Source organism: Magnolia sinica, chromosome 6 (assembly GCF_029962835.1).
Source record: "Magnolia sinica isolate HGM2019 chromosome 6, MsV1, whole genome shotgun sequence".
In the NCBI taxonomy this organism is placed as follows: domain Eukaryota; kingdom Viridiplantae; phylum Streptophyta; class Magnoliopsida; order Magnoliales; family Magnoliaceae; genus Magnolia; species Magnolia sinica.
The window spans coordinates 22488078-22512252 of NC_080578.1; the positions used below are offsets into that span (position 1 = coordinate 22488078).

Consider the following 24175-nt stretch of genomic DNA (forward strand, 5'->3'; position numbering starts at 1 on the left):
GTACATAGAAGCAGTGATTTAAGTATCGGTATTGATGTATATATTGCACTTTTGGGTTATAGAAACATATTAGTATTGCACGGGAAATATCACATAATTTATTGTTGTTTTTGGGAAACATTGGGAAATTTGTTGATTTTTTCAATGAGACATCAAGGTATATCTTAGAATAGACATTATTACCAACTTAGTACTCAAAAGGATCACCGAAAACAAGTGCACATAATAAGTTTCCTTTGTGTGGGCTCATAAGTTATGCGCTGTCTGACAGAAATAATTTTATTTAAAATAATAAATAAAAATACTAATATTCTATAATATATAGTGCATTTATTTAAAAAATATTTTTAATTGTTTTTATAAATTTTAAGAAATAAATAAATGGATGTGGCTGATGTTAAATCAGTATACACTCATAAATACATAAATATTAGGCATAAATAACATCTGCTCAATCTAATTTTTAAAATATTTTTAAATATTTTTTGAAAATTTTAATTAAAAATAATGTCTCAAAACTTCCAAAAAGTTCAATCAATCTATAGATTAGCCTCAAAGGACCCTGATGTGATTTTTCTACACTCTAATTGCAAGCTAAATGATTGAAATTGGAGGAATTTTGGAGTTTTCCCAAATTCTCCCATTTTCCCCAAATTTGAAAATCAAAGGTCAAAATTTATGAATGAGCATAGAAAACATGCAAAATCATGGATTACTAACTTCGTTCCATTGATTCCAATTAAACAAGAGAAAACGATTCAATCATTCTAATTAGACAACTAGATTTTTGGTACCACACGTTCTTTGATCTCGATTTCCCCACCCAAATCATCCCCCCCCCCCCTCTTTTTCTCCAAACAATGAAAAGCAATAGTTGAAATCCCCTTAGAAAGGGATTCCTAACAAAAAAAATTCACAAAAAAATGGGTTTTTTAAAATGATTTTGAGCGATTTGGAAAAGAGGGCTGATACAAGTGCGATATTGTTGATACGTATTGCATGTATTGACGATTCTGGGTAAATTACGAAGGCGATGTTTTCAAAATATCACAATGTATCGATATATCATCAATACTTTGCAATATTTTGCTACCGATACTAGGAATTTGACACCTTCAACCCAGTTTCATATCACTGTTGTGCGATACCAATACTATTGATATTTTAATCATTACAAAGGGGTACCTGCAATATGAGGCTGCGTGGACAAAGCATGCTAACCAGGGTATTAAATATGTTTAGCATGCTTGTTGGAGGCATTTCATACTTGGAGGAATGTGGACAGATGATGCATACATAGCTGACTGGGGTAGGTCGTCATATGACTCATATCATCTCTAGTTGTTGTGTTTTCCACCAAGTCTCTCTCTTGATTTGTTTGCTTGGCTGGTCGCTTATGATCAATGTTCGCAAATTGCTTAAGCGATTGTATGTGATCAACACAGTGTGATTGCTTATGCAATCACACAATCGCATAAGCGATTACACAATGTTTTTTTATTTTGGAAAATTAAAAAAAATCATTAAAAAAATGAAAAAAAATAAGAAATTTTGGGAAAAATCTGTTTTTTTTTTTTCCTCATAAAGACTGCACTACTCCCATCAATTTTCAAACTAATTTGTAAATATTAGCAAGTATATTACCTATAGTATCTAAGCTATTAATAACAAAAAAGTAATAACTACTTATTAATAAAAAGTAATAACTTAATACTTTTATTGATAAACAAAATCTACAGAGTGCAAACTACTAATCTACTAACTATATACATTGTTCCCTCTCCCACTGTGGCACTATCACCATCGTCATCATCATCGTCAGATTCATCTCCTTCTTCAATGTACACTTCATCTTCTTCTGTTTCTTTATCATGTGTCCGCACAAGTTGCTCATACATGTCTAATGGTCGAGCATCTTCTTATACTTCTTCAATCTCAATATCATCGTCGTCTTCTCCTCGACTACTAGGCATAGGCTTTGTGCTACTGCTCGCACCTCTAGCTCCTCTTCTCCACCGTTGAGATTGAGAACCTTCACCAGGTGCCAATCCATAAGCGGAGTCTCCAAATTGGGCCCATGTAAGGGACTCACTGGCAAAGATTGAATCCTTTGTCTCCACAAGCCACTCACAAGGTGTTGTTTATGCCGGTCAATACCACTGGAACTTAGGAATCCACATAGGTCACACAATACTTGGGACTTTTCACCGGCACTTCGATGATGCCCATACTTCCAACCTGGGTCATTTGACTTTGGCTTCAAAGTAGAAAATTTAGAAGAAGACATGATGACACTATGTAGTAGCCTAGTAGGATAGAGAAGTTGAAAGTAGTATGCGTATGAAACTATGAATGTGTAATAGAAATTTAAAATTTAGACCAAAGTCTATTAGTCTTAGTAAGTACTAAATTAAATAGGTATGTAGTAGTAACTAGTACGTAGTAATAGGCAAATGCTAACTACTAAGTAGTAAGTAAATACTACTAATAATGCAGGGGCATTTCACATCAAGCTCGAGTGGGGTAGCCCTTGGGATGTGGGGACACACTCGGGGTGGGCGGCTCATGTGATTTGGGGCCCACGAGTTTACCAGGGGGGTTCGTCCGAGGTCCTAACCCATGAGATGTGGGGCATGGGCTATGAGATAAAGGGATTAATTCGCCATATTTTAACAGTTCGAGGTTTTAGAGCAATTGGTTAATTGTCCCGCATCAAATTAGTATCCGAGTGGGAGGTCTTGTGTTTGAGACTCCTCACTGGGGGTGATTAATGCAGGGGCATTTTCACACCGGGCTTGAGTGGAGTAGCCCGTGGGATGTGGGGACATACTCGGGGTGGGTGACCCATGTGATTTGGGGCCCACGGGGGAGGTCTCATGTTCGAGACTCCTCATCGGGAGTGATTAATGTAGGGGCATTTCACACTGGGCTTGAGTGGGATAGCCCGTGGGATGTAGGGATACACTCGGGGTGAGTGGCCCATGTGATTTGGGGCCCACGAGCCCATAAGGGAGGTTCAGCTGAGGTCCAAATTCATGAGATGTGGGGCCTGGGCTATGAGATAAAGTGATGCAGGACATGAAATTTAAATATGATATGCAAGATTTCAGGCTTAGATCATACTAATTCAAAAACAATAACATAAAAATTCCACATCCTACACAAAAGTTCAAACATTCAAGCAAGGGGAATCTGTGCTGGTCCAGGCCTACACAGGCTAGGAGTGGATCAGTAAAATTATGGAGCAAATGATGCTCAAAGGGAAATAGAAATCATCCACACATGCACAGTAACCAGTCTCTAATCCAAGAGATTCACCAATTTCAATTCAGGGAACCTTAGGGTAAGAAAAGGGGCAAACAAATTGAAGATAATGCAATCTAGGGTTAGGGTTATGAAAAACAGGTATGAGAGGGAGATATAAGAAGAAAACCTGAACTGGACGACAGTCCCTGCGTGCAGATAGCGGGCCAGGCTTGACGCAAGTGCGAGGGGGTCCCACACTTGGAAATCGACTCCTTGAGTCTGTTCGGTCAGGGATGGACTCCAAAACCCTCAAGTTTTGGGTTGATCTGAGCTACGGGCTATGCGTGGTGCTCCGTCGAATTTTCAGCCCTCCTGCAGGGCCAGAATTTGGAATCTGGCTGTAGGGATAAGAATGGTTGCAAAAAATGGTGGATTCAAAGCAAAAATGATTGTAGAAGGTGAGAGATATGGATGGAAGAAGGTAGGGACGGATTGAGATAGGCGTGGCTTTGCACCACAATAGTTAGCCCTTCGAAAGGGAGGGCTTCGCACTCACTTGAATTTTTCCACAACTCAAAACTCAGAGAGTAGAAAAAAACACGTAGGAATTTTTATTTCTTCAATGAATTAAAAGAACTACAAGGGGTGCCTATTTATAAGAAAACCCTATACTCCAAAACTCGCGCCTTGTGCGCAAATTATTACTTGGCGATGAAGTAAACCAAAATAAAAACTAATCAAAGCAATCTAAAGCGTTCAAGATGTTCTAAATAACATAAATAAACAAAACCTAAAATATGAACTTAATCCGACTAGTGGGCCACGATCATGAGATCCCATGATGAGCTTAACTTGAATATCGGGCCCACTCTTTTGAACCAAAACTCTGTCTTCTAACCAGGAGGCCCTCCTTGGATGTCGTTATCGAGCCAGATCGAGGTGGGGCCCTCCTTCGTGCGTACGTGCGTATGGGGGCGGCGTGCGTGCGCGTGATATCCCCATCATAAAGGGATTAATTCGCCATACTCTAACAGTTTAAGCTTTTAGAGCAAGTGATTAATTGTCTTGCATCTACTAAGTACTAAATAATGTAAATAGTTTAAAATACTGAGAGAGAGAGAGAGAGAGAGAGAGAGAGAGAGAGAGAGAGAGAGAGTCCTGCGACTCTTGAGTCCTGGGAAGTTGGAAGTTGTTGAATCTTGAAAGTCTTGAAAGTGAGTCTTGACTCTTAATTCTTCAAAGTTGAAAATGATCACACTCTTGAGTCTTGAATCTTGAATCCTAAAAACTAGAAACTACAAATTATAAATAAACAAGAAACTAGAAATAATTAAAATAAAAATAAACTAGAAACTTCAAACTTGAAATAAACTAGAAACTAGAAACTTGAAAGTTGAAATGAACTAGAAGTCTAGAATCTAGAAACTATAAAGTACAAAGTAGATAGAAGAAACTACAGTCTACAAATTACAATGAAAGTATGAAACAAAATAGAAGACTTCGTTGGGAGACTTGAGTGTGTGATTGCCACTTGAGAGTTGAGACTTGACTATTGAGTTGACTCTTGAGAGTCTCTTCTTGAGTTGAGTCTTACTCTTGAATCTTGAATCTTGATAAATGATAGTTCTAAAAAGAAATCAAGAACAATAGATCACACAAACACAAGTTAGAAACTTAGAATAGAGATTAGAAATTAAAAAAGTTAGAAACTTAGAATAAGAGATCAGATTCTTAGAATGGAGATTAAAAATTAGAATAATAAGAGAATAGAATTATAGAAGAAATAAGAAAGAAAAAGATAGAGTGAATAGCATAGATTGATTGAATCCTTGATTCTTTTAAACTTCTTGCTTGTTGAGTCCTTGACTTGATCTTGAATAGTGAGATTAAGACTAAAAGAGAGTATGAGGGATTTAGAATGATGTATGAGAGCAAGAGAGTGCTTTAGGATGCTTATGTTGCAAATGGAGGAGGAAGTGCCTTTTTATAGGCAAAACATCCGAAAATTTAAAATAATAATAATAATTAATGCTCCAACGGTCAGATTTCTTACCGTTGGAGAGTATGCAATCGCATATGCCATTATGTGATCGCATACCATTGCATATGCCATATTGCATAATCGCATATGCAATATGCGATCGCATACCATTGCATATGCCATATGGATGGCATTATGCGATTATGTGATTGCTTTTGAGAACATTGGTTATGATTGGTGGATCATGTTTTGTCATGCTTTTATTCTCTTTTATTATTATCGTTATGCAGTGCTAGGATCAATCTGTTTCACAGATGATTTCCGAATGAGGTATAGAAACTCTTTATGGAAGTCTAGGAATATCCAAAACTACTATGCAAATGCAAGTTTCTTTGGAGATCTCTGTAACTAATTTTTGGTCAGTTTTCTAGGGTATTAGCTAATCCAGTCATGGATCTGACATTGAAAACCAATGGATGGTTTAGGACAAGAGTGTTCATTTCTGTTTCTGTTTCTGTTTTCCCCTCCTTTAGGTTCTTTCTTTGTTTTTGTTTTTAGTTGGTTGGTTATGATTGTAGGATAACTTTTTATCAGGTCTGATTGCTGTGGTTTTACACAAATAATTGGTGCTTTCTTAACCAGCTTTCAGAAGCGATGGATGCATGCATTAGGAAAGGCTTAATAAAGTTTGCTTTTAGGACAGTGACTGGGCAATTGGATGTTCCTCAAATTTCATTGGAGCTTTTAAGTTGCGTTTGCAAGTCCGATTTTCCCAGTGAAAGGTCTTATATGCATTGGCTGAAGAGACAGGTGAGATCAATATTCTGTGTTGTTTTGCTTGTGAGTTCTTCCTGACTCTTAACCTCTCAATCTGTCTTGCAATTATGTATTTATCACAGGCAAATATCCTTGAAGAACTCCTCTATTTTTCTGCAAACCTAACCACAGATGGGCAGATTATGTTCAGAGGTTTTCTTTCAAAGCTCAGAAATACTGAGGTATCACTAGATTTTGCATTGGATTTTTTACTCATCATTGAAGTGCCTTTGCTAGGATAGTCATCATGACGTTCTGTGGAAACTTCTCATATAAAATGCAAAGAATAGACCTGCTAGGTTTGTGGATGGTTGTAGGAATGGTCTTTAAGAATGGCCCCTTCTGAACGTGCGGTGCTTTTAACATCTATAAGAAGAGTTGCTTTGAAACTGTCCAAGATGCCTACAAAGTTTGGTATTCCTTGCGAAACCTATTACTGGGTGTCTGGCTATCATTTGAATGTTAAGCTCTATGAGAAGTTACTCTGTAGTGTTTTTGACATTGTTGAAGAAGGTCAGCTTATAGAGGTATGTAATTCTCTTTAATTCTTCAGTTGAGGAATTTTTGTGCTATTAAGAGAAATATTGCCTTGTTGTTAATGATGCTTATTAATACATTTGTCCCTTGGACTCTTTGCTAGGAAGCAGAGGAAATTCTTAGTATTCTTAAATTGACCTGGCCTATTTTGGGCATTACTCAGAAGATGCACATCACATTATATGCCTGGGTGCTTTTTCAACAGGTACGCTCTTCTTATGATTTGTACTACTTGGTATGTTTCTCTTCTACCATTATTATTAATCTTCATAGTCTTTAGCTTCATAAGACAAACTTCACAATCTTGTATGATATTATTTTTAGTTAAATTATTGTAGGTTAGACCTTTAAGAAATTTTCTAATTGACAGATTATTGTCCAAAAGTTTCTAGGGACAGGTGAGGCCATGCTCTTGGAACATTCAATTGCTGAGATGCAGAAAGTTGTATTGAGTGAAGATGGTGATGGGAATGAAGGGTCATACTTGAATAGCCTCATCTGTTCAGTTGGAGTGAATGGCAACGAAACAAAATTAAGCTTGATACATGCTGTTTTCTTGTCAATGAGGATCTGGTGTGACAGTCAACTTCGAGACTATCATCTGCATTTTAGTAAGGTTAACTGCCGTTCTTGAGTATTCTTAATCTTAGTTGGTCTTGTGTAGTATTTTCAATGATTTTTTTTTTTTTTTTTTTCACATTTCTCCATTAACTATTTTAATTTCAGAAGTATAGCTAAAAAACAAAACAAAAAATAAAAATTAAAAATTAAAAAAATGAAGAACTAGAAAATTGTGAGACCCATGCTTACCAGCCTTGAGGTGTGCCTTGCGTTGACATAGTGGAAGAAGTTTGCCTCACTTCTCTCATTTCAAACAGTGTATCAGTATATGTTTCCAAATTACTTGGTTTGTACAATCCTCGTGTCTTTATCGAACTCTATATCCTGCTTAATTGATAATTGCCTTTTCTTTTCAGAAACCTGAGAACTTTGGAAGGGTGTTGACCTTAGCAATAGTTGTGGGAATCCATACTGCTAATGACGGTGGTGAAGTTCAGGTTGGTTATTTCCTCATTTGCCATAGTTAGTGCATGCTAAACTAAAGCGATTCATCTTTCTTTCTTTCTCTCTCTCTCTCTCTCTCTCTCTCTTTGAGAAATAATTTCATTGAGGAAGCTGAAAGGCCAGAAACAAGGAGCAAAAACAAAGATACAAAAGGAAGGGGAAGAGGGGTGATGAGGGATCAGACCACTTCACCACGAAGAAGAAATACAATGGTCCCCCAAATAATCAACACGTCTTCTCATTTATTGCCCTTAATTTTTTGAGTTTCTAAAGCCCACCCAATCATCCCACCTTTAGTCCTTTATTATTTTTCAAAAGGTTGTCTTAGTTTGTCTAGTGTTCTAAGCGCAGGTGGGAGTTTATTGGTTCACATTCTTGCCTTGATAAATTTGTATTCCTCTCTCAAAAAGAGTTGCTAATTGGTCATAATATGGTCGTGGTGTGGTCTTTCCAAATTTACAGATCTGTCCTGGCAACTCACTGTTAGGTATGCACAAATTTATGAACCTTTCATAGCATTTATTTTCCACCTTAACTCTTGAGTCTTGGCTGATTTTTTAGCAATGTGTAGGAACTTCAGACCTATCTGGAGAACTCACTAGATCACCGGTGTTTGAATTATTCGTATTGCGTTACATATCACACCCTTGGGATGTGGATACTCATCGGTTATCGCATGGGATTTATCAGTTGTATCGCGTAATGTATCGCTGTTGTTGGAAAGATGGGGAAACATTAGGAAATTGGTCAAATTTTTCAATGAAACTTCAATGGTTGTTAAAAAAGACATCAATACACACTTATAAATCAAAACATTACAAAAAACAAGTGCACATAATAGGTTTTCTTTGTATGAGGTCATAATCTATGCGCTGTCTAACTGAATTGATGCAAGTATATTCAAAGTCTATTCATATAATTTATAAATGTAAGAAGACGTGTGGAAACACTAGCAATACATTCAAAAGCAAAGAAGAATCACTAGATTAGGTTACATGCATGCTTGATTTTATGTGTGGACACAAAGATTGCAATTGATTTGTGAGAAATTGGAAAATTTTGATTTTATTTTTTTTTCAATTTTCCGCAACTTGGCCCATCTCCAAATCTCAAAATTGAAGCTCCTAATTCATGATTTTTCATGCAATACATGAAAAATCATGGATTTATAACAATTTGACACAAATTTAACAAGATTTATAGTAAAAAAGGATCGAAAATTGAAAATGCTTATTGAATCGAACATGTGTGATATATCCCACTACTTGTGTGTTTTGTATCGCATAAGTAGTATGCAAGATATATCAAGGGATATATTGGCTGATATCGTCGATACTTAAAAGTAAAACACTGGCACATCATGATTGGCCGCACCATCCCCCCATTTTCATCATGAGTGGACTTTCAACTAAGGCATAATTGGAATGGAGGAATTTGCTGTGGGAGGAGCTTGGATGATGTCTTTTTCAACGACAATAGGTACAGGCACAACTTCCACATCAAAAGATTTATTGTCTTTTGAGAAGAACAAAGTGGACTCGAAAAATGTAATATTTGTACAAAATTTTGAAATAAAAGACTATAACAATGATAACCTCTGTGTCCGGAAGTACCCAAGAAAAATATGTTTAATGGCTCTAGGATCTAACTTATCATAGTCCAACTCCAATTGGTGAACAAAACATACACATCTAAAAAAAATTAGGAGGCAAAAAAAAAAAAAACACAACAGAGTATCTAAAGGAAAAAATTCACAAGGTATTGCCTCATTAAAGCAAGCAAGGGCATTTGATTTATCAAAAAACACATCGTGAGTATTGCATCACTCCAGTGAGAACATTCATGTGAATTAATAGAGCACGAGTCACCTCAAGTGAGTGACGATTTTTCTGTTCCGCAACACTTTTTTTTTTTTTTTTGTTATGGGGAGTAGGCACATAATAGGATATCTGTGTTTTTTTTTTTAAAAAAAAAATTTTAATTTTTTTTTAAAGAAAAACAAAATATTGATTAAAGAATTTTTGACTAGTGTTTCAAATAGCTATACACGCTACGTAGCTCACAATACAAGTTATTTTTCACTACATTACAATCAATTAATGTTTTCAATGATTTGTTACATTTTTCTATTTGTAATGAAAATTAGTTAATCTTTTTAATGCTTTCAGTAATATAAGTAGTAGTATTAAATCAATTTCATTGCTCTTTAAATTTTTATTTTTATTTTAAAACAAACCCTTTATACTTAATCATTGCTCTTTCCTATATTACTTTAGGTTTGAGTTTGGTCGTGCCAAATGTCATGAAATTTTGTTAAATTTCATTATTAACTAGTCTAATTTCATGTGAAATATTACGAATTGGTGTAACCAAGCATAACCTTGATTAAAATCTAGAAGTAGCATGTAGCTTATGTTACACGCTATGTAGCTTACACCTCATGCTACAAATGGGTGAATGCTATGCTACACTCTTTGCACTATTTAAAACACTGATTGGGACATATTCCTTGGCATTATCATAATGAAACACTAACATTTATGAGTTAAATTCATTATGCACTTCCACGTGAAAAGTCTTAAAAATAGAAAATAATTCAGATCTATTTTCGTTAAATAAATTCAAGTTATTCTAAAAAATTCATCAATAAATGTAATAAAATACTTATACCCTGACCTACAGGAAATTTTAACCGATCCACAAACATCTAAATGGACTAAGAAAAAGAACTGAACTCCACTTTTCCACACATGGTGGAAAACTAGCACGATGATGTTTACTCAATCAACACACTTCACACTTTAGAACTGACACATGCGATCACAAAAGAATAACACCTTTGTGATTCTTCTAGAATGGATGACTGAGACGACAATGCCACTGAAACGGAGAAATGTTCTTCCGTGCTATTTCACTGACAACGTCACGGTCGAGATAGTATAGCCCATCATGTTCATGTCCTCCACCAATCTTCTTCTTCGTCATTAGATCTTGGAAAACACAATGTGAATGATAGAAAATCACAAAGCAGTTAAGAGATGTGGTGAGCTTACTAATAGTTAGAAGACTTACAGGGAATTTAGGGACATAAATGATAGATGATAATGAAAGGGAAGAACTTGGATGAATAGTGCGTATTCCAGATATTTTAGACTGGGTACCATCTACCAAAGTGATAGATAACCCAGTATCACTGTATTAACTGAGGAAAACACATTGGACTCACTTGTCATGTGGTTAGATACTCCAAAGTCAATAACTCATAGAACAGGGAACTTAGATCCTAAACATACCATGCTTGAGGTCACAAATATAATGGTAGGAGTGAAAGTTGCAGGAACAAACTGATTCTGTAGATTTTTCAGTTACTTGGAATACTCTTCTTGAGTAACCGTAATCGTCTCCACAGACATACATGGCTGTTGAGTTGTAAATGTAGAACTAGCCGGATGAGACCCACTGCTCTCTCCAATGTGAGATGCCTGATTAGCCCATATTGGCTTTTCATGAAGATCTCTACATTCTTCAATAGAATAATTCATAAGCCCACAATGGATTCACTTCCCAGGGTCACAACCTCCTGCTTTACCACGATCACCTTAGTTGTCTCTGCCACTGGGATTACCACCTCGGCTTGACTGTAAAGGATGCAGAAGCAGAGTTGCCGTCAGCTTCACTTGTAGAACCAAGAGATACACGTCGGAGGCGAGCATACACTTCATTGAGAGATGACACATCCTTGCCACTCAAAATCTATGTAAGAAATAGTTCATATTCACGTTTTTAAGCTAGATAAAAACTTGGCCACAGGAAACTTCTCTCATTGCTGATGTTGCTTCTCCAAATCAGTATTAAAGGGATGATACACATTTAGCTCCTACATTCCTTTTAGTTTTGAATAATATTCATCCAGTGATTTATTTCCTTGTTGAAGCTCAAATATTTTCTCAAATAACTTGTATCTCCAAGAGATTTTTTATTGGATGAATACGTCTATCATAATGCATCACACACTTTGTTTACAGTATTTAAAAATATAATATTTGCACTAATGGAAGGTTCCATACTATTCTACAACCACGTTATAATCTAAGGATTCTCCTTGATCTATTGATTTTACATACTAGCACTCGCATCATGCATTTCAGTGGTCAAGTATTTTAATTTACCCTGTCAGTTAAAAACACTTGGATGGATTTGGACCACTGAAGATAGTTTGTTACATTAAATTTAATAGAAGTTATTTACATCCCTAAAAAAGTCGAATTTATGAATTTAGTTCTCGAATCACTTTTCTCTTCCATCTAGGATAAGGGACTAGAATATATATCGCAAGCTAATACGAACACGTGCTGACCTTTCGTGATCAACAAAGACTCAACTTGTATAGTTCACATGGTATGCACACCACACGTGAAGAGGATGACCAGTCCCATATGTTCCAACCAATCCTGATGGTCGATGATCATGAACACAACATCCGACGATGGCAATCAGCCCACACGTCCACACATCTCACACATGAGAGGTAATGATCACGAACACTTTATCCCCTTCTTACGCAAGGACGATTATAAAGTCTCGAGACAACAAAGAGAAAAGAAACCCTTGAGTTTCTCAAAAGATTTTCAACACAAAGGGATGAGAGAGATCAAAAAATAAAAGAAGTAAAGAATTTTATAGGCTAGAAGGGAGGAAGATCAATTATATCAGTAACAAGAAATCTCTGGTACCATGTTGAATTATAGATTAAAGAGAAGAAGAGAAGAGAAGAAAGGCGAGGGGAGAGGAAAATAGTTATGGCTGGACATCCCCATTCTTTCCCTTTATATTAATAATAAAAACTAAAAAGTACAAAAATACCCTTAGTAATAATGTTTATATTCCAAACAAGTCCTAATCCAATATAAAAGAGAGGTGGGCTGTATAGTGGGACGGCCCACATCCTCATGCGTTAACAAATTTCAAGGCACATATATTGCTTGTTGTTATTATTATTATTATTTGAAAGGGGAAAGCTTTCTATTGTGTTTTTACGCTTAGAGAATGTTTTGATACATGGAATCCATGGGAAAGAAAGGAAAAAAATAATAATTCTGCAAAGATGATTTCCTTGAGAACAATTGAAACATGGAATCTAGTTTGGAATTCTTGTTTGGATAGTAAGTGAAATTTCATATTCATCTCACAATGCTCACCTAGTTCTTGTGCCAAGAATCCAAAATATGGAAAAGTAATGATTGTTTGGTGGAATCCACCCTTTTCTTTGTTATCCAAACCACACAAATCATCACATCAAAGGAAAACCCTTTTTTCTTTTGCGTTGTTTGGCATGGAATCCATGGTTTCCAAACATGGGGTCATGTTTATGAATCGGATTTATCTCCATCTTTACTTTAAACTGATGAGACGCACTGTCATACTTGCAGTTCAATAAACCTATTGCTGGGACCGAAATGGCTTCAAAATGCTTTAGGGAGTATGTTGAGAGGTCTATTCAAGCTGAATATAAGAGGGTGAGTGATGTAAATTTGTAATTTTCACCTTGATATGATATCTTCAAAATGCCACATGGACAAGTATTTTAGATTTTGAACATCATGATTATTTTGTGTTCTCAGGTCTTGAATACCTTGGAGATCAAATCAAAAGCAGAAAAGAGACATCCTTTGGCCGTGTTAGCTGATGAATTACAATTGATTGCTGAAAGAGAATCCACTATGTTTTGCCCCAAGTTATGTCATTGGTGCCCGGAATCTAGAATGCTTCCTGCCATTCTCCTGCACCAACTTTATGGGGAAAGACTGGTGATGTCATCATCTTCATGGATGTGAAATATCTCCAATTTTAGTTTTCTTCATTGGTAGATCATTAAGTAGAAGTCATCTTCTATTAAGTGAATGATGTATTAATTGAGCCCTATTTCATTGATCTCTAGAAGCCATTCCTTGATGGTGTATCACTTCTTTCAGAAGATGTGAGGTTAGTGCTCCCTGCAGCTGATATGCTAGACCAGAATCTGACTCAGATATTCCGTTCTGCATGTGGCGAAGATATGAATCCGCTTTTCAGCAAAGATTTGAAGCCATATCAGGTTAGTTTGTCTTCCCTAACTGGGAGCTGTTGTCTCTCTAATTGTTACAGGCATCTGCCTTTTGACACATTTTCGATGAATCATACAATCTTAATTTTGCCAATCATATGAATTCCTTCACCGCTATCAATTTCTAGGAACTGTTATTTAATGTATCAATTGTTTGCTCTTTGTTTTCAAGTGGGGTTAGTCTCGAATCTCGATACTTTAAAATCAATTTAAAGACTGCTCCCCTTCTATATGGTGTGGGTTTGTCCGCACTCTCATCTGAGTTGATAATTCAAACATCCCTTCATGATGTTAGATATTTTATTTTTCAACAAATTGATATTTTCCAATTATTCTTTACTTCTAATGCCATTTACCTTGGGCGAAAGCCAGCTAGGCTTTAAGAGCTGGTTGGTTTTAGACTTAATGCATTGGGAAGCTTCGAATGCAAAAGGATTAATTTGATTTTGCTTAAAATAGAATATCTGGGTCCAAAACTGTTTATTTGATTTTGCTTACAACAGCAAAGCCATTTTCAGAAGCTGAATTATGTTCATTTAAATTTAGCTTGTCTGAAGTGGAAAACAAATCTCTGATTTCACGAACTTATTTATATCTTAAATGTCATACCAATTTACTTATGAATTTTTACGTCTTATCTAAAATTGCATATATCTTAAATTCAAAACCAATTTAATTTACATACATCTTCAGTCAATCTGTTTTTTAGTTTCCATTGATTTTTTATTCAGTTGACCTATATCTTCACTCTGGTGTGCTTGTAAACCAATTTGATGCCTTGTAGGATAACATCCAATTGTTGCGGTAATTATTGAGATGGAAATAGTTATCTTTTTATTTTGTGTGTAGGTTGGAGAAGTTTCTGCACCAATTATTCTTCACTGGGTGAGTGTGCAGCATGACAATATCTTGGAATGGACTGAACGTGCTTTTGATCTGGAGGTTTGTTTGCCTAACAGAGAATTGACTTCTACATTGTTCCTTGATATAATACTATCCTCTCTTCCTCTTATCTTTCAGGAAATACTTTGTCACTTTAGCTTAGTTATAATACTTGAGCATTTGTTCTTCTCAAAAACTTGATGACATACGGTAGTAAGAAAAGACTCAAGACCCATTGTCTGACTGAAGGTCTGGCACTTGATAGAGTGGAATGGTGGAGCAGGATTCATGTTGGCGACTCCAATTATTTGGGATAAGGCATAGATGATGATGATGATTCGTTCTTCTCAAAAACTCATGGAGTTCATCAACATATTGGTTCAAGATTAAATTTTGATTCTTGACTACCAAAATGTACAATTTATTGCAGAAGATTTTCAGTGGTAAACTTGAAAATTTTCAAAATTATGACAAACACGTAAAAATTGAATAAATTGAAACAGTTTACTAGGTTTTGCATAATTAAATTGAACTAAACAGTGTATCAACTGTGGTGTAGAACTACAGTACTGGAGTACATGCCATATCATTTTTATCATTTGGATGTTACACTCTAATTGCTAGTGTAATTCTTGTGTTATAGTGCTACTTCTGTCACTTCTGTTTTCTTTTCCTTTCTTTTCCCTTTTCTTGGCTCCTAAAGGAATGTTGATATTTTACCCTATTACTTGTATCCATTGTTTGTAGTATCTCAGATATTATTGAAACATCCTTGATATTATTCGAATCTCCAGCTCGGCGATTCCAAAACACTGGTAGTATCAGAAATTCCAGGTTTTGGCGATGTACGGCTAAGTATTGCCAATATTTTTGACTGTAAATTCCAGGTGTCGCTTGGTCACCAATGTATCGATATCGCCAACATATTGCCAATATTTTTTACTGAGTAAATTCCAGGTGTTGCTTGTATCGCCAGTGTATCGGTGATATTTCGATAATATCGCCAATGTATCAATATCACCACAAAACTGTTTATGAAAAAAATTTCATTTTAATTTTTTTTTGGGGGCACATGGTTGTATGTAGTGTTCAAATTTTCGACGCTAATATAGATAATATCGCAATATTATTGTTATCACAACATAGGCGATATTAGGGGTGCACACGGGTCGGTTTGGTCCGGTTCTGGGGTAAAACCGGAACCGAACCGTTCCTAACGGTTCTGAGATTTTTGGAACCGGAACCGAACCGTTAGCGCACTAGAACCGAACCAGACCGGGACCGTGAAAACCGGTTCGGTTCCTGATCGGTTCCACAGCTCTGGCTTTTTAAAAAATTTAACAAAAGACCCTTTGCAATTTTCTCAGTGTGGCCCACTCCACATTCAAATCGTCGATCTGTACTGTCCATTGTGTACAGAAGGGAGATTTAACCCTTGGCAATGTGGCATTCTGAAACCATGCAGGCTGTTGTAGAATTATGACCATTGAACATGAAATGGACGGCGGAGTAGATAAGCTCATGGGCCATGCTGATTTTGCTCCAAAAGCACTCTATTCCTGATGGTTTTTCGTCCTCAATCTCATGAACGGAGTAGATTTTCCAAAAGACTTCAGTAAGTGGGCCACCAAACGTCAGAGAGTCGACGTACGTCAACTCTGTTGAAAACAGAGCTTCCGTCCTTTTGTTGTGGGCCACCATCATGCAGGGAGAGATGGATCTGAACCGTTCATCAGGTAGAGGGGGTAGAATCCATTAAAACCATGTTGAGCTTTCTTAGCCGTGTACATCCTCGTGATCTCTACAACGATCGAAAGAAGGCCGTCTGACTGCTTTTAAGGCTTGATTATTCAGGTGGGCCATATCATCATATGATTAAAGCTCACCATTCACGGTCCAAATTCCAAGAGGAAGACAATGGACGGTGTGGATCTGGGCCACGGTTCAACGGATCGGGTCCACGGTTCGGTTAACGGTTTGGTTCGGTTCTGCGTGCCCTTGAACCGAAACCGAACCGTATCCAACGGTTCTGGAAATTTTGGAACCGGAACCGGAACCGGTGCTGTCTAGAACCGGACCAAACCGGACCGATCCAACGGTTCTGGTCCGGTTCCACGGTTCTACCGGTTAAATGTGCACCCCTAGGCGATATCAAGACCACAATCTTTCGTTTCCTTTCCAGTTGTCGACAATTTCTTGTCGAAATATCGTGTTGTTGATATTCTGAAATATTGATGGATGTTTGGATGAATAAATGGGATTGATGGATGGTTGGACTTATTTCTTACTACAACACGTGCTTTTAGGCCCCCATTGAATAGAAACTTATTATGTATGCATTCTTTTGCATTTTTTTGATTCCTAAATATGCAAATATGTGTATTTTAGCATCTACTGAAGTTTCACTGAAAAATTCCACTATTTTCGCCATGTTTCCCCGCATTTCTGATTATTGGTGATATAGATATTGTTTCCATATCCTCCGTCAATGAAACTTGTAGTGATACCAATACTTGTATCTACTTAGCCAATGAAATTTTAATCTGTAGTGTTGTCTTTTACTTCTGACACATCAACCTTCATTTGATTGCATCAACCTTCATTTGATCATTGGATATATATGTAGAAATGATTCTTGTAGTAGAAAGTAGAAACACTTCAATGCTTTTCTGAATTGAGCTCCAATTCTCTCACCATTCGACCTTTATGGTGTTAGATTGATATATTGGAGGCTAGGGCTATTTTAGAAACTTGATTTGTCTTTTTGACCTTCCGTTGCAATCTCTGTGATGGCCTCTTCATCCAATGATGGAAATTGTATTAACTGTAAGCAGTGTTCGAGTTGTCGGTATCGCTACAAGTTTCGCTGGCCAGAGATAAAGATATAATATCGTTATCGCCGATAATATCGCCGATAACCGGAAATGCAAGAAAAAAATGGGGAAACATGCAGAAAATGATGGAATTTTTCAGTGAAACTTTAGGACATACATGAATACACATATTTACATATTCAGGAATAAAAAAATTGCAAAAAAAATACATTACATGATAAGTTTTCATTTAATGGGACAAAAAAAGCATGCAATGCCATAAAAAATCACTTTAATAACAACTAAAATGAGTTTATATATTACCAATGAAGTTGACATATAGTAATTAAGACATGTAAAAGTGAATGAACTCAAAGATGCCAAATCAAGGATGGATTGGATTATCCAATCAGTGTGGTTTTTTGCATGATAGAGATGTACGTCACAAATCCACTCCTACCATCTGTTTTGAAAGGCCACAATAAGATACTGTTCTAAAAGTTAGCCAGATCCAAAAATCTGGTGGTGGGCCATACCACTGTTTTTAATGGTGGGCATTTAATCACCACTGTTTCCCTTAGTGTGGTCCACCTGAGATGCAAATCTGTCTCATTTTGGACTCATGCCTTAAAATTATCTATCAAAATAAATGGACGACATTGATAAAATATTTATCATTATGATGGCCCCACAGAGCATATTCAAATCTTTGGTGGACGACCTTTACATAAGACACGGTGGTGATAGACCATTAAAACCTTCTCATGGATTACAGAAGTTTTGGACCAACCTAATATTTGTTCTTTTCTATATAAAGGTTTACAAGACCTTACCAAAGGGTTGGATGACAAATAAACATTACAAAAACATAAAAACATTAATGTAGGCTGAGAAGTTTTTAATGGTGGAGGTTCAACCACCACTCTTTCTTAAAATATGGCCCAGCTTAGATATCGATCTGCTTCTTTTTTTGGGCTAGTGTCTTATAATAATCTGAAAAAACCTATGGACGGCATGTATAAAAAATAAATACATCAATGTGGGCCCCGTCGTGAGAGACACACCACTGTTTGTAAAGCCCCGTAATTGCACCGAAGGGAGCTTTCGTCTTGGCTGGTGTACCAAGCATCTGGGTGTATTGACGTTAGCAAGTTTTGTGGGTCCCATCATGAGGTATGTGTTATATCCAAACCATCCATTCATTTTATGAGCTCGTATTAAGGCTTAAGCTGAAAAATAAGATAGATATAAAGATCAAGTGGACCACACCGCAAAAAGCAGTGGGGGATTGAACGTATACCATTGAAACCTTTTTTGGGGTCACATAAGTTTTGGATCAATATTATATGTGTTTTTCCTCTTATTCCAGGTATTTTTGACCTTATGAAAAGATTGAATTGAAAATAAACTTTATGGTGGCCCTACAAATGTTTTAACGGTGAAAATCATTACCCATTGCTATTTCCGGTGTGGTTCATTTGAGATTTGGCTATGATTTATTTTTTGATTCATGCTCTAAAATGATTTTGAAAAATGAATGAACGGTATGGATGTAATAAATACATCATTTTGGGGCCCATTAACTTTGATAACCTTTGAACCGTTCGTACAACTCGGAGCTCGAGGAGCTCCAGCGCTCGTCATCGCATGAGTACTCAAGTATGCTACTGAAGTGACGTCACTAAGTTATGTGAGACCCACTATAATATGTGTTGTATCCACACCGTCCATACATTTGGAGATATCATTTTAGGGCATGAGCCAGAGAATGAGGCAGATAAAAATTTGATTTTTTAATTTTTTTTTGGGGGCACATGGTTGTATGCCGGTGTTCAAATTTTCTGATGCTACATATAGTTATTAATATCGCAGTATTATCGTTAAAATCACAACATAGGAAACGAATATCAAGACCACAATCTTTCGTTTGCTTTCCAATTGTTGTCGACAATTTCTCAGCAAAATATCGTGTTGTTGATATTCTGAAATATTGACGATGGATGTTTGGATGAATAAATTGGGATTTTGGAATGGTTGCCCTAAAATGTTTCTCTACGACAACATGTGATTAAGGCCCGCATTACAATAGACATACTTATTATGTATGGCCCACGGAACTTGGTGACGTCACTTGATGCTAGTCTCGCTACTCAATCTGCAGCTAATCCATGCCTGTATCTTCTAGCATCTTCCACTGAAGTTTCATCGTTTCCGCCTAAAAAATTCCACTATTTTTGCCATGTTTCCCGCAAATTTCTCGATCTATTGGTGATCATAGATCCCCATTGTTTCCAATATCCTCCGTCCAACCTCGCCAAACTTGTAGTTTCTTCCAATACCTATATCTACTTCGAGCCAATGAAATTTTAATCAGAAAAATTGTCTTTTACTTCTGAAACATCCGCGCTATCAACCGTGATTTGCCCATCAAATCCATCCGATATAGCCACTCGTAGAAATAGATTCTTGTAGTAAGAAAATGGTAAGAAGATTTTTTTCCTAATTCTCTCATTATTTATTTATTTATTTATTTATTTATTTAATAATAGGGAGAGTTGTCGCTGATAATTATTTTTTTCCCGATAAAATTGAAAATATCGCCGATATTTCGTCGACATTAGGAAGAGAAACGAATTTTTGGTGTTTCGGTGTCGCCGGTCCAGCGACACCGATAATATCGGCGATATTATCGATTTTTCGTCGACAATGGAAACACTGCCTGTAAGCCAAATCCCTATTGCTAAGGAGAAAATTATGTCCCTCCTGTGAATGTGCTTGAATGTACTGCTTGATCATTGTTTCAATGTAATTTGTATCTTTGTACATGGGAACTATTTTTTTCTGGTTGGCTACGCCTCATTGTAACATTGTTTATGTGATTTTTTCTTGCCTTTCAGCCTTTGGCGCAGCTTTGGTTACTTGCATATATGTTGCAAGATGCATTGTCTATCTTTGATAGCCTTTGCATACCATCCATCCTTTTGTCTGTTTGCCTGGTCCTTTCTTTGAAAATCGCCATGGGACTTCTGCACAAGTCTATTATGACAGTTGAGTAAATCGTCATGCTATTAACCAGAAGCTACAATTATAAGAAATACAAGTGGAATTATTAATAGATGTTTCAAGATGATGATTGGACCAATTTTGTTTTTCTTGTCAATCTTGACTGCCCATTTTCATGCCATTGACCGGAAGTTTCGGATCACACAATTAGCATGATTTCTGCACCATGGCTTGCTACTACTCGAATGAATGAATGAATGGTTCGGACTGACAATAGGTCATCCCTTGTGACCTTTAAAAGGTTTAGGAATGTTGCTAATGTCCCCATGAAGGTGGGGACATCGGCAAAACCCTTTGTGTGTGTGTGTACATATATATATGCATACATGCATGCATATTGATGCAGGACGGAATGATCTAACCTAATATGATGCCATGAAATTAAAAGATAGATCAACTAGAGCAATGGAACGACAAAATAAAGCTAATTTACCATAAATTCAGAAATTTCTGATTCATGACATGTCCAAATTCAAGCATATGACAGTCCCACAATGCGAATCTCATAATTTACTAATTGACCCGGACCTGTGGGAGATAGAACCCTCATCCTAGCATAATGTTAAACCTAAATTTAATGGAAGTCATGGGTCTTGTAGATGTGTTAGGGCTGTTTAAAGGCTATGGAATATGGGAAATGGGTTCGGGGTATCTAAGCTTAGAGGAATTAGGGTTGAGGTTTTGGGAGGTTTCGGGTTAGGATTTCAGATTGTGGGCTTAAGGGATTTAGAATTTAGGGTTTTTAGAATTGGGAATATGGGTTTCAAGTTGTAGGAATTATGGATTTATGATTTGGTTAGGAGATTTTCAAATTTTGGGAATTTGGATTTAGGAAAAAAATGGGGGATTTTGGGATTTTAGGGTTAGGGTTTGGTGAAATTAGTTTAGGGGTTTTGAAGAGGGAAGCTAAGGGAAGGGAAGAGCATTCATGACGAAACAAGGGGGCAACTATACAAGGTTGTCCGTATGGACTACAAAGGGTGGCCGATTATGGTCGGTTTGGGCTTGGGATGGATCAATTTAGGTTTTGAATGGTAACAAAGAAGAAAAGAAAGGAAGAGATGAATGGGAAGAAAAGAAGAAGATGATACCTTGTTGATGAGAGAGAAAAGTAGAAAAGATAACTAGGGAATTGCTCCCTGTGGTTTTGCACCACTAATCCAATCACAGGATGGAATTTTGCTCAATCTCAAAGTAAAAGGAGAGAAATCTCTTTCATTCATAACATGTATAATGGCTAGGGTCCAACCCTTTATAGTCTTAGAAACGACCTTTTACAAAAAAGACACTCTCAGATAAGATTCTCAACATAAAGACGCTTAATGAATTAAAAGTTGTTCCTAACTCTCTAATCGCAACAAAAATATGAGCTATATCAAAAATAACGAAACACGTAAGCAAACTAAGCAACTAAACCATTTTGTGGCCCATGGAGGTACACGATCAAGATGTCTGATGATGACAATCCAATGGTCCAATCATTGTGTCCACTTGATCCAATGGTCCGATGTGTCCATCAAGCTCTTATTTGCAGTTAACGTGCATCTTTCTAGTGTGGGGTCTTCAACATTGCTATGAATGTAAATTGGGCCAAGTGGGCCCCATGTAATGGTCGTTTAGCCATAAGGAGACTGGCTTAGCCCTTCTCTGGTATGGTGCTCGGATGTCCTCATCACACATTTGTACTTACCGACACACACATACCTATACGTACGTACATACATACGTACGTACATCCATCAATCCATCATGAGTTATGTTTTTTTTGCTTTTCATTGAAGTTAAGTTGTAATTTTTTCAATGTTTACTTGCTTGTATAGGATTGGGAGCCGTTATCATCTCAGCAAAGACAAGCAGCATCAATAATTGAAGTCTTTCGGATAATTGAGGAGGTGTTTTTGTTGATAATTAATTAATCGATTCAAATATTCTGGTTTAGACTTGCAACTCAATTAATTAGGAAATTTGTGCTTGCATCTCATGAGAATCTTGGGAGGGTGTTGTAGTGAAGGAAAAGTGATTAAGGGCCTGTTTGGTTTTCTAGTTACAATGGTAAATGGTTCTAAATGGGTAATGATTATTTATTCTTGTAATTGTGTAGTGACATCACTTACATTTGACTGCAATGATTATTTTCCTACATGGTTTGTTCACCCAAAAATCACTATAAAAATGGGAATTTTATAACGTGAAAAATATAATGATTACAATTTACTTTACCTACTTCCTTTACAAGTGTATTTGACTCTCGATCTCCAACCCATAATTTTGTTTAAACAAACACCTGGAAATGATAATGATGTCTCATTTACTTTGCATTTCATAGGAAATTGATAAACCAAACGGGCCTTAATTGAAATCTTTGTAAAACATTTTGCCATGGAAAGATTTTTAGCAAAGATGAAAGCATGAGACAAATGCATTAGAAAATCAGTTCGGTTCATGCTAGGGAGGTCTACCATTGAAGCTATTTTCCTACTCACACAATTAATGGAGAAATATAGAGAGAGGTGAAAGGATCTCCACACGGTCTTTATTGACGTAGTGAAAGCTTACGATAGGGTCCCTAGAGAGTTAATTTGGTGGGTGTTAGCAGATAAATGAGTTTCAAGAGGAGATATTGACATGATTAAGGATATGTATGAGAGAGCAATAACAAATCTGAGGACTGCTAGTGGAGGGACAAGTGAGTTCCCAATCACTTTAGGCTTGCACTAGGGGTTGGCATTGAGCCCATACCTTTTCGCATTAGTTATGGACGAGTTAACAAGGCATTTACAGGAAGAGATCCCATGGTGTATGTTGTTTCCAGATGACATGGTTTTGATTAACAAGACAAGCGAGGGCATAAACACAAAGTTAGATTTATGGAGCTGCTTTAGAATCTAAAGGATTTAAAATTAATTTGAGTAAAACAGACTATATGGAGTGCAATTTTAGTAACAATAGGAGTGGGAATGACTAACAAGGAATTAGTAAAGATTGTAGTCCAAGAAGTTTCCCAAAATGACCACTTTCGATATCTTGGGTCCATAATTCATGAGAGTGGAGAGATTGAGAAGGATGTTGCCATAGAATTCAAATGGGGTGGAAGAAAAGGATGCCTTTGGAGTTTTATGTGATCATTGTGTACCACTCAAACTGAGAGGGAAACTTTATAGGATGGCTATAAAACCAGCCATGCTTTATGGACATAATGTTGGGTAGTTAAGGAACAAGAACAACACGTCCATAGGATGAGTGTAGTTGAAATCAGGATGCTGGGATGGATGTGTGGCAAGACAAGGATATAATTAAACTTACATGGTTTGGTCATGTGCAATGGACAAAAGAATTGTGTCAGTTAGGAGTGAGTTCGTACAAGTTGAAGGCTCTCAAAGGACAAGGGGAAGGCTGAAAAGGACGTGGATAGTGGTAGTAAGAAAAGACTAATGACCTATGGTCTAACTGAAGTTATGGCCCTTGATTGAGTGGAATGGTGGAAAAGGATTCATGTAGCTGACCCCAATTAGTTGGGATATGGCTTAGCGATGATGATGAGGAGAAATTTCTTTGCTTCTACTGATTGATTTTGTATTTTTCTAAAATAGTGACACTAGCATGTAAAATCGCTTATTTCGCAGACCCCACTTATGTCCATGCCTGTCATGTGCTCTATTTGGTCTCATG

At 36.7% G+C, this 24175-nt stretch overlaps 1 protein-coding gene across 3 annotated transcripts in view; it reads left to right on the top strand.

Moving 5' to 3' along the window:
* The window catches only part of LOC131248532 (protein unc-13 homolog), a 66046-nt gene that overhangs the window by 16695 nt on the left and 25176 nt on the right, over positions 1-24175 (top strand). For 2 of the 3 annotated variants that reach the window (XM_058248853.1, XM_058248852.1), the window contains exons 6-16: positions 5870-6037; positions 6127-6225; positions 6361-6570; positions 6684-6785; positions 6966-7196; positions 7558-7638; positions 13075-13161; positions 13267-13452; positions 13584-13739; positions 14598-14690; positions 22327-22398. In XM_058248853.1, the coding sequence (XP_058104836.1) occupies positions 5870-6037; positions 6127-6225; positions 6361-6570; positions 6684-6785; positions 6966-7196; positions 7558-7638; positions 13075-13161; positions 13267-13452; positions 13584-13739; positions 14598-14690; positions 22327-22398 (1485 nt within the window). The remainder of the gene's footprint in view (positions 1-5869; positions 6038-6126; positions 6226-6360; positions 6571-6683; positions 6786-6965; positions 7197-7557; positions 7639-13074; positions 13162-13266; positions 13453-13583; positions 13740-14597; positions 14691-22326; positions 22399-24175) is intronic. The other variant, XM_058248854.1, reaches the window with a different exon arrangement.